The 19,765-nt window shown below is 43.7% G+C and overlaps 5 protein-coding genes across 6 annotated transcripts; 2 read left to right on the top strand and 3 right to left on the bottom strand.

The window, feature by feature from the left end:
- The first annotated feature begins 1,092 nt into the window (after positions 1 to 1,092).
- On the top strand, positions 1,093 to 3,552 carry LOC104447954 (2-hydroxy-6-oxo-2,4-heptadienoate hydrolase). The gene is made up of 5 exons (XM_010061708.3): positions 1,093 to 1,506; positions 1,772 to 2,110; positions 2,733 to 2,825; positions 2,934 to 3,001; positions 3,098 to 3,552. Exons 1-5 carry the CDS (start codon positions 1,198 to 1,200, stop codon positions 3,339 to 3,341), a joined length of 1,053 nt encoding a protein of 350 aa, XP_010060010.2. The 5' UTR covers positions 1,093 to 1,197; the 3' UTR covers positions 3,342 to 3,552.
- On the bottom strand, positions 3,523 to 7,095 carry LOC104447953 (14-3-3 protein 7). Its single transcript, XM_010061707.3, has 7 exons — positions 6,920 to 7,095; positions 5,700 to 6,006; positions 5,034 to 5,121; positions 4,789 to 4,898; positions 4,456 to 4,604; positions 3,968 to 4,002; positions 3,523 to 3,808 (listed from the first exon to the last, which is right to left on the bottom strand). The coding sequence occupies exons 1-7, from the start codon at positions 6,984 to 6,986 to the stop codon at positions 3,803 to 3,805; spliced, it is 762 nt and encodes a 253-aa protein (XP_010060009.1). The 5' UTR covers positions 6,987 to 7,095; the 3' UTR covers positions 3,523 to 3,802.
- A 526-nt stretch (positions 7,096 to 7,621) lies between these two features.
- On the top strand, positions 7,622 to 10,339 carry LOC104447955 (melanoma-associated antigen 8). Of its 2 annotated transcripts, none has more exons than XM_010061709.3 (6): positions 7,622 to 7,837; positions 7,949 to 8,192; positions 8,741 to 8,893; positions 9,240 to 9,345; positions 9,424 to 9,538; positions 10,021 to 10,339. In XM_010061709.3, the coding sequence occupies exons 1-6, from the start codon at positions 7,790 to 7,792 to the stop codon at positions 10,057 to 10,059; spliced, it is 705 nt and encodes a 234-aa protein (XP_010060011.2). In that variant the 5' UTR covers positions 7,622 to 7,789; the 3' UTR covers positions 10,060 to 10,339. The 2 variants fall into 2 exon arrangements, with proteins under 2 accessions (XP_010060011.2, XP_010060012.1); XM_010061710.3 differs by having other exon boundaries at positions 9,434 to 9,538; positions 10,021 to 10,039.
- A 496-nt stretch (positions 10,340 to 10,835) lies between these two features.
- Positions 10,836 to 13,995, bottom strand: LOC104447956 (5'-adenylylsulfate reductase-like 4). The gene is made up of 4 exons (XM_010061711.3): positions 13,256 to 13,995; positions 12,320 to 12,507; positions 12,120 to 12,244; positions 10,836 to 11,594 (listed from the first exon to the last, which is right to left on the bottom strand). The coding sequence occupies exons 1-4, from the start codon at positions 13,433 to 13,435 to the stop codon at positions 11,158 to 11,160; spliced, it is 930 nt and encodes a 309-aa protein (XP_010060013.1). The 5' UTR covers positions 13,436 to 13,995; the 3' UTR covers positions 10,836 to 11,157.
- A 2,586-nt stretch (positions 13,996 to 16,581) lies between these two features.
- LOC104451193 (protein WHAT'S THIS FACTOR 1, chloroplastic) lies at positions 16,582 to 18,674 on the bottom strand. The gene has a single exon (XM_039310163.1). The coding sequence runs from the start codon at positions 18,612 to 18,614 to the stop codon at positions 17,415 to 17,417; it is 1,200 nt and encodes a 399-aa protein (XP_039166097.1). The 5' UTR covers positions 18,615 to 18,674; the 3' UTR covers positions 16,582 to 17,414.
- Between the last annotated feature and the right edge of the window lie 1,091 nt (positions 18,675 to 19,765).

Genomic DNA, 19,765 nt, shown 5'->3' on the forward strand with positions numbered 1-19,765 from the left:
CAATACAATCAATCATTTTAAAAAAAATATTTTTTAAATTATTTATTTTTTGCATATAAATATGATTGGATTGTGCTTGAAATGAAATAAAACGAAACTATACCATGCGTAATTTTTATTCCCATCCTTAACTTTTGTTTACTCATATGTCATAAATATATTATTGGCTACATATTTTTGGCTTGTTTCCTGATGTCGTAATTATTTTATGACAAACGATTTTCACATAGGTCAAGTGTTCAAATCTTAGCACATTCTCTTGCATTTTTCCCGTTAGAATGTTATCCCGTTGATGTGGTTCCGTCCACAATTGCATGTGTAGTACCGATTTAAATGCGAAACGAAATGTCATTTCATATACTATAAATACATTATTGACTTGCTTTTCATCAAGTGAACTTTTTTATTAAAAACGAGCTACGTTCATGTTTATAATTCGGCAATGAGAAAGACAATCTGAATAATATATAATAAAGTTACCGTGCCATCTTATTAGGAATAACAAGGGCATCTTTGAATATTCAAAATTTCATATCAAAAGCGAGTTTTCAAGAAACTGTCCGAGTTTTTATCCAAAGTTGCTCTCCGGGATTGTATTGATTGGTTGAAAGGCCTAAAAGAGAATGCTGCAAAAGATAGCATAAGATGAAAATTACACAATAGAAGATGCCAATCGGGAGACAGATCCGCCCTATTCGTCAATGGGGTATTCTCTGAGTAGGGGCTGGCTCATGCAAGTCGAACGTTGTTTTCGGGGAGCTGGGCAAAAGGAAAAGAGGCTCCTAGCTAAAGGTAGCTTGTCTCGCCCAGGAGGCGGGAAGAGTTGAGAACAAAGTGGCCAAAAGGAATAATATATAATAATAAAAGCCAAGAAAAAGGAGGAAAAGGTGACCTATTTTAACATAAGACAAACAGTAGCCGGAATCATCGAATTTACCTCCCTCCCAGCTCGGCCACACATCAAATGCCCACGTGTCATGTACCACCAATTTCTCATTACAACGTTCCAGAATATATCTGTCGTCTTCTAGTATATTTCAATCCTGCCCACAGAAAGCCCTCCACATTGACCATCCCCCACCCAATCACTTCTCTCTCCTTTGACTCCACAATCTCTCTCTCTCTATATCTCTCCCTGTCTGCAGCCACAAGCTGCAGCAGCTGCAGCAGAGCACGAAGCATAGGTGCGCCTCGGCAATGTCCGGCCGGTGCTTCAGCCTGACGGAATTCAGGAACCGGTGCTACCGCTCCGCATTCGCCCGGTGGGGCCTCCGGTCCGCCCTCACCGACCTCCGCGACGGCACCGTGGTGCACTGCTGGGTCCCCAAGGCCCGCTCCCCGGCCAAGCCCGACCTCCTCCTCATCCACGGCCTCGGCGCCAACGCCCTCTGGCAGTGGGCCGACGTCCTCCCCCACCTCGCCCCTCACTTCAACCTCTTCGTCCCCGACCTCCTCTTCTTCGGCGACTCCTTCACCTCCCGCCCCGACCGTTCCGACTCCTTCCAGGTAATCACACGATCGGCCGACCCGTCCCTTCCTCTTCACCGTGTGTATAATTCCAGATGTCTTGCGTGTTCTAGAGAACTATCGTTGCGGGTGCATAAGTTGAATGAAAAACTCGAACCGACACGAAGCACGTTTAGGCTCGGAGATTTGCCTTGGACTATAGAGGAAAGATTAAGCTTTATGGCGAATGTTTGATTGCTATTTTATTCGAATGTGCAATTCATTTTGAACTCGGCTTCCATGAACGTGACATATTCCTTGCTAGGCGCGGTGCCTGATGCGGGTCATGGAGGCCCATTCGGTGCGGCGGCTGAGCCTCGTGGGGCTGAGCTACGGTGGGTTCGTGGCGTACAGCATGGCTGCGCAGTCCATGGAGGAAGGGGCGGCGGTGGCCGTGGAGAGGGTGGTGATATGCTGCGCCGCCGTGTGCATCGAGGAGCGAGAGATAAAGGAGGGGATGCTGAGCGTAAGCGACCTGGAGCAGGCGGCGGGGATCCTTGTGCCGCAGACGCCAGCGAGGCTGAGGGAGTTGATGAGCTACACGCTCTCCCGGCATCCACCTCTTGGGCTGATTCCTTCCTGCTTGCTCAGTGATTTCATCGATGTGAGACTCTCTTTTATCTCGTACAAGACCAGCACTCGGTTAGTATGTCATTGCTTTGATTGGATTGGCGGGATACATGTTCTATATCTGATCTTCAGCTGCAGGTAGTGCCTAATCAATCTAGTGCCGGGATTGCAATTTGCACGTGTACTCGCATCGTTCATTTTGTTTATTGTGCATGTCGAAGGGGTTTCTACCCTACGGGAAGTTTCTCCATTTGAAATAACAAACATTTAAAGTATAAATTAGTTGAGGGTTCGCCAATGACTCGAATTATTGATGACGTACCAAACTTGGTGGTGGAAGGATGAGGTGTTCATTTGCTATTTGAGGGAGAGCGCTAGTGTGGCATCAGTCAATGATTAGACAGAACGGTGCCCTTGTATTTGGTGAAACATTCAATGGAGTAGATAGGCTCTCGGCTGACTTAGGACCGTGATAGTTGCAGCTGGCCGGCAGGTCATGCAGAGCTGCCAGTCGTACTAAGATTTACCAGCACGTGAATATCATGCTTGATTAAGATATACTGATGAAGGCATGGCACGAACTGAGATTCTCACTTTGCCATCGGTCATGGATATGTCGTTTTTCCCCTGAAGTTCAGGAACGTGGTCATTGACAGGCAATGTGCGCTGATTACATCGAACAGAAGAGAGACCTGGTTCGAGATATCCCAAGAAATCGAAAAGTATCCGAAATCCCAAAGATCACCCAGGTTTTACTTCTTCCCCCTTTTCCTTCTTTTCTTACCTTCTCTATTATTGTTAATGCTGTGGCGCATTAGAGAGTTGCATAATCGCGGCCATGCCGATTGCTCCTGCAGCCCACGTTGATAATCTGGGGAGAGCATGACCATATCTTCCCAGTGGAGCTGGGTCACAGGCTTAAGAGGCAAGTTTTCCCCTTCATCTCTCCAAAATCTCTCTAAAACTAACACAATTGTGTGCTTATTCTTGGGCTGAACCCCCTGAGTCTTTCTTACCATAGGCATATAGGAGACAATGCACATCTCGTGGTCATCAAGGATACAGGACACGCCTTCAACATGGAGAAACCGAAAGAGTTCCACAAGCTTTTGAAGATGTTCCTCGTTGATCGGCAGCCTCCTCCAGCAAGCTCATCGCCGGATTATGAAAGTGAGAAATGCACTACAGAAGAGAGAACGAGCGATAATGGTAGCGATCCAAAGACGAAGGCAACAGCCTCAACAAATGCTCCTTCACAAGCATAGACTCATTGGGCCGAGGGCATATACAGGCCATTCGAATCAATTCTTTGGTTTATTTATGATCCATTCGTGACTCCAAGGTGCATTTATATGGAGGTAACCCCTCCCTGATGCAAGGAAACGAACAGGTCCTGAATTGTATATGAGACGGACATCTTCCATTCTCCTCTTAACTCATGTAACGTTTTGGCATTCTAAACCATGACAGTTGATTCACAGCGGCATTCACTCCACAGAGACAAACAATCTGAGAAAAGGCTTCCGTGTTTATAGGACAAAGATAACAGTATTCAATCGTGTAACCAGCACAAACACAACACTGTGGAGAAGCATTCTGTTAAATAAGTAAATACAGACCAACAGTCTACTAACTGCACCATCGCATAAGACCATGACTCCTGCCCTAGCAAGCCTCAATGTCCCCCAAAGAATTGAAATCATCAGAAAGCGTCTACTTTGCCCAATTAACTCTGCACAAAAGTTTAAGAGACGTGGCATCAACACAAATGTGACAAAGCTCTGTCACCACTGACATGAGAAGTGACAAATAAATGTGTACTAAAAGCAGCACCAAATTTTGAAGAGGGTATAATTTAAAGATGAGTTTGGCATGTGTATAACTTCCTTACCTCTGCCGCAGGCTCATCAACTTTGGATTGCTCACCTGTCAATTTCAGAAGAAAAGGTTAACACATCTGTTATGCTTGGGTATCAAAAGCTCGAGAGGAGACATGTTTTATAAACAACCCATTTTCTATCAAAATGGATACAGAAATCAAAGAACAGGAAATCTTGTCTAAGAAAAAGAGAATGTTGCAAATGGGATAACTGCATGAAGATATTCTCCATCAAAACAGTCCCAGAGACAAGCAGGTCCACAAAAATCGATTCTTTTGCCATGTCAACAAAGCAACCAAACCCTCCTGAGAAAATAGTCCTCTTAAAATGCAGTGGTTCATGATATCATTAACAGCACAACTATTGTTACAGTTCTTTAGCCACCTAAATATGGCCATATTGTCTAGGAAAGTTGGTATGGCCAATCTATTCAGATTACAACTGCAAAAATTCAACATTTTACAAAGGGAAGGGAGGGGGTGGCTGGAGAGATGCTCACCTCCTTCTTCAGGCAGATCTGTAGTCCATAGTGTAAGATTGTCCCTAAGAAGTTGCATAATGAGGGTACTGTCCTTATAGGAGTCTTCATTTAGGCTATCGAGTTCCGCGATAGCCTCATCAAAAGCTTGTTTAGCCAGATGGCATGCCCTGCCCATCAAAGAATTAGATCTCAGTTATCTAAACGAAAATTTGTTTCTTCTGAATGTGCGAGCCCATGCTTCTTCTACCATGCTATTGCTTCAAATATAGAAGCTAGCCCTGCCGTCACGTACACATGCAGCAAAAGTATGCCCAAGAAACACAGAGATTCAAACAAGGCATGCACATCAACCTTTCTGGCGAGTTCATGATTTCATAATAGAAGACGGAGAAATTCAAAGCCAGTCCAAGTCTGATAGGGTGAGTTGGAGCCAAATCCGTTGAAGCAGTGGAACTGGCAGCCTGCAAATTGAGCCAAAAAAAGGCACATCATTTGTAGAGGATGGAAAATGAAAAAGAATGGAGGAAACAGTGACGAATGAGACAAATGAAACCAACAGAAGCCTCAACTTTATGAACCATACGACAAGCACCCACCTCATATGCCTTGAGCGACTGATCAGCAGCTTCTTTGCGGTCATCACCAGCCTTGAATTCAGCAAGGTAACGACAATAATCACCTTTCCTGCCGAATTAGGAAACAATAAACATTAGAACAGAAAAAACTATTTATAGCCTGCAAGTCGACAACCCAACAAAAACATGAGGATGAAACTCTAAATTTTGATTTATTAGTTATCACTTGGGGAGAAGGATCTCAGTAAGCACTTTGCCAGCCTAAAAGATAGAAGGTAGATAATCAAACCCATAATGTCAATAGATATAAGAATTGAAATAACGGTTTCATACGGACATTGTGACATGAAGGCAAAAGGCATTACATAGCACATGACTATCCTTGTCAGTTGTCACTGTCCAAAAATCAATCACCTCTTTAGCTCCAGAAATTTCCAATTCTACTCATGCAACATAGGGTCAGTATGTTACACATGCCAAGAGGAAAAAATTATAAATAAATGTGTATATATCTACAGATTCCCACGTTTCCATCCAGCATATCCAGGTTTCCCTCATGTGTGTTTGGTTGATTCCATGAATCATAATCATGTTTTCACTGTGCGGTTACAGCCCAATTGACCATCATTTCCAGTGCATGACATGGAGATGTGAAAGAGGAGGGAGTTTAAATGGAGAATTCCTCACATCTTATAGTAGAAAACAGTCGACTCTCCACTTGAGGAGGATGGGATAAGATGCTTATCAATGACTGAGAGTATGTCACTGCAGATCTTGGCGAGCTCATCTTCAACCCTTTGCCTGTAGTCCTTGATCCTCTTCACATTCTGCTCGTTACCCTTGGTCCCCTCCTTCTGCTCAATGGAAGATAAAATCCGCCACGATGCCCTTCTGGCCCCAATCACATTCTTATACCCAACAGACAACACATTTCTCTCCTCAACGGTCAGTTCCACATCCAGCTTAGCCACTTGCTTCATCGACTCAACCATCTCTGCAGCAAAAGAGGTGAAACAGATAAGAGAACCCACAACTCCCAATTGCATCTACATTAATTGGTGAAATCCCCAAATAAAGATATTACAAAAGAGGGATCTGGCGGTTTAAGCAAACCAAAAATCTAATCGAGACCTATCATTTATAAGACAATAACTTTTGTCTGGAGAAAATTAAACCCTAGCTATCACCTCTTCCTTGTCTATTTAAAAAGGGCATATCTATGAAGAACATCCTGGACAAGAAGGTCTTTGCCGACTCCTCCTGATCCATGAGTTTTCCAAAATCCTAAAAGAGGACCAGCAGCAGACGTCACCGCGGCTCACAAAGTAGTAACTATGCCCCATCAATAATTGTTTCGACAGGCATTAAAACCCGTTCACCTCATATCACACTCCATCCTATACACGGCAACAATGCTCGCAACAAAACCGAGAGACAACCCACCATACGAAAACGGAGCTTCAGCAACAGTTCACACACACGGAGGGGAGGCGAGAACCCTAGAAGAGGACCAAAACAAAAGGCCCCAAAACCCCGCCGCCCCCGCCGCCGTCCAATTAGCAAAGCTACTACCTCGGCGCCGGCGAGCACCGCCGCGGATCCCCCCCGGGAAAACCAACCCAATCGAAATCGCACGCTAAAGCAGACGAACAACCTTCCCAAGCAGCAACGAGAACAATGACAGAAACGAACTCCAGCCACAACGATTTAAGAAAAAAAAAAAAACAAAACAAAACAAAAAAAAGCTCACAGCCCGACATGCCGGGAAGCTACTGAAAAAGCGAGAGCGATCTGCCGAAACGCTTCCGATCCGCGGAAGGCCGCGGACGAACGCATGGCGGCGAGATTCGGCAAAGAAGCAAAGCGGATCGAAAGAGAGGAGATGAAGAGCTAGAGCTACTACTGACCATCGTATCGCTCGGCTTGCTCCGCGAGCCTCGCCTGGTAAACCTGCTGCTCTCTCTCCCTCTCCATCTCTCTCTTTCTTTCTCTCTCTTCTGCGTGAACTGAAAGGTTCTTGCTTTCGCGAGGGTAACCGCTCCCTTAGCTTAGCTTGCTGCTGCGTTCTTGCTTGCGATTAAAGATGGAAACGGAAGAATAAAGAAATGGAAAATGGAAAATGGAATTTCGCACCGCGTGGCGACCGTTGGATTCTTTTTTGGGGGTTTCCACGGATGGAGGGCTGGCAGCGAGCCTTGGATTCCGTGACGGTGGAACGGCGGGATCTGAGCCGTTGCCTTCCGGGGGCGGGTTTAGGTGAAGCCCCGCCGTTGGATGGGGATGCAGCGGGATCGCGGGCCCCACCTTCGCGCTTTGCGTCTTTTTCTTCATCGGTCGGTGCGGGCGGGGCTCTGTCTTTGACTCTCGTCGCGGCGCGGTCAACGAGTTCGCCGCCGCAATTCTCGGCGCGGGTTGCTCTCCCGTCGGGTCACCCGGATTCGCCGGCGGCGGTTTGCGGCGGCTGTCTTCGGCGGCGGCGGCGGCGAGCGGTTCGGCGTTCTTCTCGAGGCGTACGCATCGGCCGCCCGCGCGGGCGGTTCGTTTTACCGCGCTTGCGACGGAGCTAGGGCTCGAATTCAAATCCAATTCCCCCGGACGCTCCGTCGGTGAACAGCAAATTAGCTGATTCTCCGTCATCCCCTAGCTGCAACCAGCTTTGGGTCGCGTTCTCATTCGCACTCGAATTGTAAAATTTCTTCTTCACCACTCGAAACCCCTCGACGATCAGTTCACGCGGACCTTCCCCTGCCGAGAAAAGCCGCGACTTTGCTGGCAGTATGGCCAGCGCTGGATCCGATCTCTCTCAATTCGACATTTCTAAGGAGGTAATAACGTTTTGTCTGTCTCTCTTTCTCTTTCATTCTCTGGGTTACTCGTGACGGAGGAAGCTGTGTGATTCCCAAGTACCAATTTTTGCTTCTTCCCTTGAAATTTAGGAGAAGGACAAACTTGTGGGGGAAGTGATACGTTATGTGCTGTTCAAGAGTCACCAGAACTCGGGGTGTCCGATCAAGAGAGAGGAGCTCACGCAGCTGGTCACCAAGAATTACCGGAACCGCAACCTTCCCGCGCTCGTCATCAACGAGGCCCGCGAGAAGCTCTCGAGCGTTTTCGGGTACGAGATGAGGGAGCTCCAGAAATCGCGGCCTTCGACTAACCAGACTCGGGCTTCTCAATCAAGTAAAATTGGTTGCTTGTTATGATGATTGTGGACCCTTGTGTGTGTTTCTGTAGGAGGAACATCTAGATGGTAATGCTTGTGATGTTGAGTTTGGCTACTACCTGCGACGTATGTACATGATCAGTGTAGTCTTTCGAGAACTGATTTATTTTGTGGACAGAAAAAGAGCCAAATTGGAACTTTCTTTTACTTACTAAGAATTGCTTTGGCAACTCTTGGGTTACGGCAGCCCTGTCACGAAAACCGTGAGTTCATTTTGAATTTGGCGATGGGATTGAATTGTGTCATTTAGTTGTAATTTTTTGCTTGTTTGTGTTATATAGTTTTAATTTCTTGCTGCTAATGCATGAGGGATTAAGTCGTCAGATTACATGGAGAGTTTTGGTTTATTATAATTTGAATTAGTCAGAGCTTTAATTCGTCTTTATCATGATGGGACACTGATATAGCCATGTTCTGCATTGCTGTTTCTGATCTATTTGCTTTGACAACTTTTTCCTTGTTAACTCAGTTATAACTGGACCAGATTTCATGTTATTTTTTTCAGGTTCAGCAGACAGCAGATCTTATGTCCTCATGAGTCAGCTCCCTGCTGATTTATATAGGAGGTATGTGGAGGACGTCAATGCAGTCCATCTGTCTGGTTTTACTTTTGTGGTGATAAGTATCGTGCATCTTGCCGGAGGCAAAATACCAGAAGGTTTGTTTTCCAATTCCTAAACATGTCTTTTTAGTGCTAAAATGATCTATGAAAGTATGTGATTATGAAGTCTGTTCTCTTTGTTTCAAACCTGAGTCTCTTGTCTGCAGTCCTTTATTGAAGTTGAGATCATTTTGATAAATATATGTTGCATTCTGGATGGGGCTCCCCTTCTAGTCACTGCACCAAAATACTATGTCCAACAGATGCTATTCAGCTATTGATTTTCATAGCTTCAGCAACCCTATTTGAAGAGAAATAATGAGTGTGGTGATTTGTTATGTTTTTTTTTTTTTTTTTTTTTTTGCAGAATTTCAAGGTTAATAATACTGCAATGATATTGCAGATAATTTATGGCACCATTTGAGACGGCTAGGATTGCATGAAAGCAATGAAAACCACCAAGAATTCGGAAATGTCAAGCAGGCATTGGAAGCTTTAGTCCAGCAAAGGTTTAGTATTTTTTTAGGAGAATAATCGCTGTGCAGTCAGCTGGAGAATATGCATTAATCTTTAGATAAATCTTTTAGATATTTGCAGAAAGACAAAGTTACTGGACCAGAAGGTAGCACGATATCGTACGAGCTTGCTGAGAGAGCATTAGATGCCAGAATCATTGAGAAGATCAAAGAAAACATATCACAGGTACCTTTGGAGATGCAATGGCTGACTCTCTTTGGGATTTTCTGTGTATTTCTTGATGACATGCCTCAGTCATCCCAGTTAACATACAATCAGCAAGATGTGTAAAACTTCAACATGTCTGCTAGTGCAGCCTTTGCATTGCATAATTTTTCCCTTTCCAGTGTTATGCATCCACCAAGTGAAAAAGGAGGTTTTTGTTGCTACATTAGGGTGGTGCTAGTGATAATTTTATATGAAATACTTGTCCAACCTATGCCATGGAGGATTATTCAGCACCTGCCGGCCAACCCCAAAGAAAAAAAAATTCACGCCCTCACACATGCCTACACAAATAACAAGAAGAAAAACTGTTAAACTAGGTGGTTGATGGAATAAAATCATGTCAAAGCCCTTCCACTTTTTCTCTTTCCACTGCCTTGTTTCTTTGGGTTGTTGACCTGTCATATCTATTTGTTGATGTTGGCATTTTGTCGCCGTGGCAGGTTGTGAAGAAAGATGTCACTTATGGAGCTGCAGAGTAGCATCAGTTTAAGGACAGTAGCTGTAGCTACATGATAGCATTCTTACCCCTTTTCCTATCCTTATGGAAGATTCTGTACTCATGTGGAGCTGTACCCTGGCTGAATGCTGTTTTGCATTTCAATGTTAAGCTTATCAAAATATGTATCTATGGAGCAGATTAATGCGAGTGAGAATGTCCTCATCAGAAATTTCTTTTTGTTGGGGGTGGGGTGGAGGACCTGTCACCTGTAATGAACTTAATTGTGCTATCATTCTTTATCCCAAATTGTCATTAGCAAAGTGTGTTCTACTATACATATATGGCAAGGATACGACAATCGAGTTTCTTGTCTGGAAAGGAAGTTGCAAATGCACGGGATGGCATGCAAATCCAAACGATACTTGGTGGTCGGTCAAGTTGCCCTCTAGAGGAAATGACATGAGGAAGCCACAGGAGCACATGAAAAGAAGCATCTGCGAAGGAATGAGAAAACAAACCTTGGACCCGCACCTCCTGATGCATTTGAAATGTTGTTCATATAGTCTTGTGGAAATCTAGACATCATCTTACTGATTATGTGATTACGAAGGGGGGCGATTCATTGCCATTAGGTCACGGCCTATCATTAACAGTAATCCACCCGAGGCTTTCTAATTTAGTCTCGACTTGAATGTCCGTGTCTTTATGAAATGTCGTGCCACATTTCATTCCGACATTCCAGATAGATCACAAGAGATCGGGAGATCAGTGTCATACGACAAATCTGACCCCAAGCAGAATCCTGTGAGATGCAGATTATTGCATAACAGTTTAGTATACACAAAACTAAAATACCAAAATGAGTAGTGACTTAACCAACAATCATGATGATCGTGTTTTGCTACAATGAAGCTTCACAATCTACTTCCGAAGGAAATCAATATACAAATCTGACCGGTTGTCATTCATCAGGAATGAGAATACAAAGTGATCTAAACGATCATCAGATTATCAGCTGTCCACGTTTAATGCTTAGCCTGTGTCTAAAGATGAGTTGCGCAACGAGGGTCTGCTGCTGAGTTCTCATGGTGACTTGTCACACCAACAGTCGTGAATCACACCATCATTTGCAAAATGATCAGTGACTCCTGCTCGTGCTTGCATCCCCGATTGAAACAGTAGCAAGGGATTTAGAAGCCCAAACACCAGCATTCCTCGCTCCTTCCTGTAAATTGCTTCTCTTCCGTGGTTCTTTAATTGATTTCGATAGCTGCGTGGCCCGCTTAAAATAAGCCAGGAAATGGCCTAACAAGCTCAGCAAGCCCATGTTTTGGATGTGCCTTCTCCATGCCCACTGAACACATATGGCGAGAGTCGGATAGAGGAAGTACAGCAATCTCAAGAGCACAAACGTGGTCGCCAAAGCCAGATATGTTTCATGTCTAAGCATATTCTCAGGTGATCTTGCCCACCAGAATGGGCAGCTTTCCAACTCAGTGGTATCATGCTTCTCATAGTTCGATAGAGTTTTAATTTCTTCCAATGATGGCCACTCCGAGGTCGAGGGTTTCATACCTAGCATTCATGTACAACAGCTGATGTTTATATTTAAAAAAGACGAAGAAGCAGTTGCAGCCATACCAATTCTGACGGAAGCAAGCATCTCCAAATGAAATAAATACCAGAAACAATAAAAAGGACGGCCCGGCCCAAGGTCGAGGGCAAAAATGAAACCAGCATACTCGTATCAATTAGCAAGAGAAAGATGCCTCATAAAAGGCACAATCTCAAACCCCTCCAACTCTTCTTGAACACACACAGGCATGCACAAGTATTAAAAGAAAACACGCAACCAACAAAAGAGGCACATTTTAACCAGGCAGAGATATCCCGAACAAAGGGATCAAATGCAAAAATACCATATCATTCAATCCATCAGTTAATGCTCTTTACCTCAACCAATCTGATTTGTGACATAAAGGTGGCAAAGTGATAGTTATTTAGCTCAGTACTCACAAGTTGCTATCATTCACACACTGCAGATTAAAAAGAATGAAAAAGGAATCAAACAGGACCGGCACAAGATACTGCAGGACATACCAGCGACATCATTGTAGAAAGTCACAAGAGAATCAAGGGTCCGAGGGCCATGGTAGCGTACACGAACTGTGGAATTCAATATGAAAAGCGTCGGGAACCCATGGACACCATATTTTGAGAGGATGCTGCAAAAGTAGACCAACTTTATTCTCAAACACCATATAATGAATCTCCAACTCTAAACTAAGGGCAAAACAAACCTTGGGCGCACAGATGATTCTTCAATAGCAAAATGAGCAATGGAGGGATACAAAGAGGATAAGAGGGAGAAACGTGGTCTGATCACCCTCGAGAAAGGACACCATGATGCATAGAAAAGCACAGCTACATACTCCTCGCTATTTTTGTGGACCATACTCAGTGCCCTTTGCAGTGAAAGCTCATCACCCTTCATAGAATACATTTAAAAATCTCATCAAAATTTAATGGATGCATTTCATCAGGAAAAGCAAAAACCCTCGAGTTTCACTTTGTTTCCACTGCCAAATATTCTTCCCTAAATACAGTTTTATCAGGCTCAGTCTCATACACGCTTACATGAAGCAACACTCATATCAAAGAAACAAACTTTGAAATGACTCTTCATAAGCCCGAAAGTCTATGCATAGATAGCAAAGAAGTATTTTAACAGCAATTCTAGTCCTGCTGCGCTTGAAGAATGAAGTGTTAAAATAAACATTGTTCCAGCATTACCTAAAAAAATGGGAAAAGCAAAAATAATTATCTTTCTAAGAAAAGATGGAGGCAATTTCCTATTCTGCAAACCAACCCTAGAAATTCAGATTCAAACCCCAAAAGAGGACCTGAAGAAAGCCTGCATAACATAACTCCGAATCTAAAGTCAATCTCTCATGCTCTACAAGTCGAGATTGGTTCTGGCTGTACTTTTTAGCCTAATCATGCCCTGGCTCTGAACATCGATCATATAGTTTAGAGAAAATAATTAATTTCTCCATTCCCTGTCGCTCATATCCATTAGAAAACCAACCAAAACCTTCAGCTAAAATCCAGCCAAAAATCTACCCTTTTCAACACAAACCCACCAACGTCTATGGAATTCCATGAGCAAAAATAAATAGAAGACATCCAAGAAAAGGACAAAACAAAACAAGAACATGCACAAACCAATCTACTACCTCGGTGACGCCAACGAACTCGACAGATTCACTCCGACCATCCAACGAGCAGCGAGAATCCCGAAACCCCACGATCGATCCCGCAAGCGTCTCCTTCTCGCAAACGGCGCCGGTCGGCGAGCCTCCGACTGGATCCCAGACGGCGACCCACGCCATCAACATCACCACCCAAACCCTCATGGCCGCGACCCGAAAAAAAGATTCCCCTCCACCGATCGACGGCCAACCCAGAAAGGAGAAGGAAAAAAAGCCCAAAAAAAAAGATAATAATAATAATAAAAAGAGCCGCAAAAGAGGAAAAGGATGAAGACCCAGTGAATCAAACGGCCAGTTCAGCAAACCCACCAGAAGAGGAGGATCGGTGGTTGGATTTTATCGCGTGGAACGGGGGAAGGGAAGAATCGGAAGATGGAATTCATAAAAATCGGAACTTTACATCGGGAGATTTCACGGGAGGGGGGAATTTGACACTTTCCGGTGCGTTGGAATATTCCTTTTCGTGTTTTTTCTTGGTGGGTTCTCTGCCTGGGAGGTGGGGAGGTGGGGAGGAGGGAGGAAAAAGATAGAGAACGGATGGAGAGCGACGAGGAGGCTTCGCCTATCGCGTTCGGCTGCTGGGGCGTTTGCGGAGGGAGGGAGGGTGCGCGGCGGCTTCTCACACTCCGGTCGGTTTGGTGAGGATGCTTTGGGCGCGGGTCAAAATTGACACAACTTCCCCGTTTTTGTGTGTAATTGAAGCCTAAAGGACGCCTATGAAATACTCTCTCTTTTTAGTGCTTTGAATTTCTGAGGAGGACGATTACACTCCTTGCTTTTTTGTACATGGGCAACATGGGGTGGCGAACTCGACATGGTCGCCCTTGTCGATCGATAACTTTCTAGCCAATTGTTTTGTTCAATCATTAATTAGTGACGTGCTTGCGCAAATTGATATTCAAAAAATTGAGCGAAAATGATTTGATGTACGGAGTTTTATTTTATTACATGACTGATAGGAAATATTGATAAAAAAAAAAAACATGGTCCTAAGAAATCTTGGTGAACATTTGCGCAGAGGAAGATTGTGAAATTTGGAATCTTGTTATATGGAGACATTGTAGGACAAAAGAAACCCAACTATTGACATTGAAAAATGTGAGGAATAAGACAAATTTATGAAATTACGCATTTGTCCATGAACATGATATTTAAAATAAGTGTTATATATATATATGGAGGAAAAAATTGATTGAGGTTTCATGAAAGTAGAAGGTTTTCAAAAAAAGATCCAAAATGCCATTATTTTTTCAAGTAAAAATCCGAAGTGGATTTTGTTTTAAATAATGGCCTAAAGTAATCTTAACTGTTTCAAATAAAGGTCTAAATTGGTTTTGATTGTTTCAAATAAGGATCTAACCTCGCCAATCACCAATCAATTAAATTTTCCTAATATTATCATTATTTGCCATTTTCCCTTATTTTCTTCTTCTCTATTTTTTTTTTCTAGCTCTTCTTCTTCCTCTTCACCGGTGGCCCATCGGGCATCAACGATGCTCACAGAAGGCTGGGCAAGGGCCACCCACGTCAACCACAGGCGAGGTGACCCTCGCCCAAGGCCATTCGCGAGGTTGGCTCTCACCAGATCGGCAAGGGTGGCCTCCCCTACGACCGATGAGGGCTGGATGACCTCCCCGACTACGGGCAAGGCCACCCTTGCTAGATCTAGCGAGGGTCGGCCTTGCCTGCCCTAGATGAGGGCTCGACCACCCTCGCCAATGGCCGATGAGGTCACCCAGCCTTCATCGGCCACAAATGAAGCCCAAGTAAGGGCTCAACCACCCTCGCCAACGGGTGACAACCCTCATCGACCCTTACTAGTGGCCAATATGGTGAGGGTCAACCTCACCTAGGGCCGGTGAATGGCCAACCTCAAGGATGGCCCCTAGGTGAGAGTGTCCCTCGCCTATGGCCGGTGTGGGCGACCCTCACCCAACCCTCTATTGGCATCACCGGTGGCTGGTTGGCCATCGACGAAAAGGAAGAATAACTAGAAAAAAAAAAAAAAAAAGGAGGGGGAATGGCAAATGATGAAAATACCATTAATCAGGAAAGTCAAGTCTTTATTTGAAATTAATATAATCATTTTAGGTTTTCATTTAAAATAACATCCACTTCAAGCTCTTGTTTAAGAAAATAACATCATTGCAAGTTCTTATTTAAAACAAGGTACACTCCGAGTTCTTATTTGAGAAAATAATAGCACTTTAGATCCCTTTTTGAAATTTTCCCTGTCTTTTTAACTTATAAAATAATATAGACGAACTTTTATTGAATAATTTAAATTTACATTTCTTTTTGTGAATTAAAAAGCCTGGTTCGGCCCAAGGCCGGCTTGATAGTTTTATGCATAAAATTCATATCATGGGCGGATTTGGGCTACACTTTAACCTCGATCTTAAGAGTCCAGCCATTAATGGTGAATGCTATCTGATGAAGAAAAGCAACTCTATTTTCTAAGACAAGAGAGGTGGATAACCTTCTAGTTTGGCTCTCCAAAAGAACGAGTATGATTCATTAGGTTCTCCAAAGCGGTCATCTTCTCTAAGTTCAGTTGCTAAAACCTACTGAACTTTGGCACCATCAAACAGTAGTAGCCCTAGAACATGATAGAGTGAATAACAAAGGGGTTATGTAATTTATTTAGTGACCAACCTTTTAACTCTACCAAACAACTTTCATCTACTCTCAGCAACTTGAAATTCAGTGCTTAAATTTTCTGACATCGCCATTTAATATGGTACTCCCAACTACTTCCATCTCTAGTACCTGATACGGTTAGTCGTTGGAGATTTTCTTCTGTCAATATGCATTTTGATGAGAGCTACTGAGAAGAGCCTCCTTTATTGCCAAACAATCCTGATAACACAGCAAGAAATATCTAGCTGGATGCAAGAAACCTGAGGACAACTGATCATATTACAGTCTTGTGAAATGGAATAATGCTGTAAAAGTGAGCTACAGAGTACAGACTGCGGTAAAGATCCCAAATCCAAAGCACATAGGCACGGGATAAAACCACAACCTAGCTGGATGAGGGAATCTACAACCACTAACTAAATCATCGAGGAAATGCTAAACTTATTATTTGAAACTAGTAAACAATGCAAGGTGCTTTTTGTCACATATATCACAAGACAGTTTCCGGATACACGTCTAGATGTGAATTGTGCTATCCTTGCTGCATTCCAAGTTTCCAACAACCACCCTTGGTCGAATATTTAGTGACAAACATCAAAACCGACCCTCACAGAGTCATGTGAACTGCGAAAACCAGAAAGTGTAGGGAATCGGCAGAAGGAAGAACCTCTTACCCCTTCTGAATAACTTCATCTTCCTCCAAGTAATTTACGAGTTACATTAACAAACATGAATAAGACAGGTGACCAGCGAGCAGCAATAATTGAAGGACCTAATACAACTAATGCACAACCTCCATTTTAGTCTTTGGATCTCTGTATACATATGACAACTCTGACAAAAAGAGAAGACAGATTTTAGTTCGGTTTGCTAGCTCATGACAAAAATTACATGAAACCACTAAGTTGTTACAATTGCATTCCAAGAAGTACAAGACTGGAGCAGTCAATCTGACACATATTATTTATGATGAGCCCCATACGATTCACTGAAATAATGCCATGAACTCGGCTCAAATTTGAATAGAAGAAAGGCAATTACATGTTCCTCCCCACACGAAATCAATGATCCGGTCAGCCTTCCAAAAGATCAGATTGACAGCGAAGCACTCTGCAGTTTTACAAGCCTCATCGTTCACCCAAACTGTTGTGGATTTCCCCTAAAGACATCCTCATTAATTATGAGCATTTGGAGAATAGTAAAGAAACTTAATCCACATTACCAACTCTTCACTTGTCGAGATCTCTCTGCCAGTAAACAGAGAATCCACCATGAGACAGTCCGTAAGACCTTTCTCAACAACATTACACGGCGTATACTGTGAACTCAGAAGCTTGACAGCGAAAAGTCCTCACTGCCACAAGAGCAGAAGGGGAATGGCCTCTGCCACCATCCTTCCAATCTCCAAATTGAGGACTTACTCTCCATCTGCCGTAATGCCAATGCTCAAAATTTCAAAACTGTCATAACTCATTCCAGTCATCTATATCCTCATTCCTGGTTCCATTTTCGTCATTTCAGCATACTCATACAACTTCTCATTGAACAACACCTGCGGGTCTTTCTTGATCAGAACACCGTTCTCATCATAAGCATCCTTCAGGAAAACTACCCAGTTCATCTCCGTTCCCGCCAAATAGAAAGTCCTGGGCTGCTTCAAGAGCATCTGGTAAGTATGCTTGGTCAAGCTGAACTCCTCCTTGAACTCGACGATATGGTGTATCGACGCCCTCTTCTCCAACGTCAAGCTCAAGAACTCGTGCAGCACGCCGACCCTATATTTCTCCGCCTCCAGAGTCCACAAATCCAAACTCGCCCCGTCCGAGTAAGGCGAAACGAGCGGCAGCGTGTTCAACAGATTAAGCTTCCTCGCGTCGTCGGCGTCCAAATCCAAATCCCTGTTATGCTTCACGGGGAATCGAAAGGCCTTCTTCGCCCGATCTTCATCGGCCACGAACTCCCTCTCGATCTCGCTCACCGCCAAATGCGGGTCCCAATTCACGAGCTCGAGCACTCGCCTCCCATCGTCATCCGCAACCACCCTAAAGTAGTCCGGATACTTCAAAGCCCTATCCCTGAAATCCTCCGGAATCCCGAACAGGGCCCGGCAGTGATGAATCTTACTCAGCGCGATTCGCTTGTCGGCGGACATCATGAGCAGCTTCCGCACCTTGCCGACCCGGTCCGCCTCCATCGCGTCCGCGATCCGCCGCTCCTCCTCGAGCAGCTCCTCCATGAGGGCCGTGAACCCGAACCACATCTTGCCGTCGGCGTGGCGGTACGTCTCGAACAGGAGCGGGTGGCGCTGGAGGGAGCGGACGACCTTGCGTCCCCGGGGGAAGCCGAGCTCGCGGTGGAGCTTGCCGGCGTCGTCGAGGCGGAGGACGCGCTCCGGCTGCCGGGCGAGGAAGGCGCGGCACCGGGAGAGGAAGCGGAAGCGGGCGTCGCGGGCGACGAGGGACTCGAGGGCGGGGAGGCGGTTGGGGAGGGTCTGGACGGGCTTGGTGCGGGGGGAGTCCTCCGGGTTCTTGCGCTTCTTGCGGAGGGACTTGGGGAGCTTGGTCTTGAGGAAGGAGGTGGAGAACGGGGAGGCGGCGGCGGCGGCGAGGAGGCTAGGGTTTCGGGCGGCGGAGGGTTTGGGGGCCGGGGTTTTGAAGAAGAAGGAGATGGCGCGCCACGCCATGGATGGAGCGACGAAGGAGCAGACGGAGCTGCTCTGCTGCGGATGCTTGGAGCTACTATAGTATAGATTTACCCATTTTTTGCCGGAGAAAATGGCACAAATGTTATGGCCTTTGAATTCAGGTTAATAACTGAAAAAGCCCAAATACACATGCTACAAATTTACTCAAATTATTTTTTTGACCGTAAGAAATTCTAAAATGATACACTATAACAAATTTACTCCAACTGACCATAAAAAACCCAATACATTTATGATAAATTTACCCCAAACTAATTTTTTTAATAAAAATCTCAAACTAATTTATTTGATATCAAAAAACCTCAAATTGATAAATTTATAATAAATATAAAGAATATACTCTCCGCTAAATTGGATTAATACCACAAAAAAAACACAAAAATTATAAATCATGACAAACAGAGCGTAAAATTGTCACGCGTCATTTAACTTGTAAAATTTAAAGAAAACTAATGAAGAGTAAATTTATCATAAATACCAATTTTTGGTAAATTTATCAAAAATATATCAATTTGGAATTTTTGGTGAATTTATCAAAAATATCAATTTGAAAATCAAAAAATAATTTATTATAAATTTATTAGTTTAGAACTTTTCAAGGTATTAACCCTTGAATTTATTCAATATGATGCTTAAATTTTACTTTAACATATAATGTGATCCTAAATTTTAATTCATTTTACCGAATGATCAAAATAATTCTCAAACTATATTAAAATATTCAATATTATCTAATTATTAATTTAAATTCAGAAACAACATTAGACTTTTCATATAGTTTGGGAAATTGTATGAATATGTACTAAAATTTCGAAAATAATATTAAAAAATTAAAAATTCAAAATCACATTGTACATTGAATTAAAATTGAGCAATCACATAAAATAAAGTTCAAAATCATTGCATATTTAATCAAAATTTATGAACTATTTATCTCATTTATCTCATTTTATTAAGCTACATCTTCTGTAATAAAATTTTGGAAGGGAACGCAACTGCACGATGTCGAGCTATAACTCTGTCCCTCGTCAGTTCAAACGAAAATCCATTTGAGTAGACGAAGAATTCCTTCTGTACAGCACAACTCAAGCCATGTAAGGAAGAAGAACCACCTTGTCCTCTTTTTGGCT

The sequence above is a fragment of the Eucalyptus grandis genome, chromosome 3 (genome assembly GCF_016545825.1).
Source record: "Eucalyptus grandis isolate ANBG69807.140 chromosome 3, ASM1654582v1, whole genome shotgun sequence".
NCBI classification, from domain to species: Eukaryota; Viridiplantae; Streptophyta; class Magnoliopsida; order Myrtales; family Myrtaceae; genus Eucalyptus; species Eucalyptus grandis.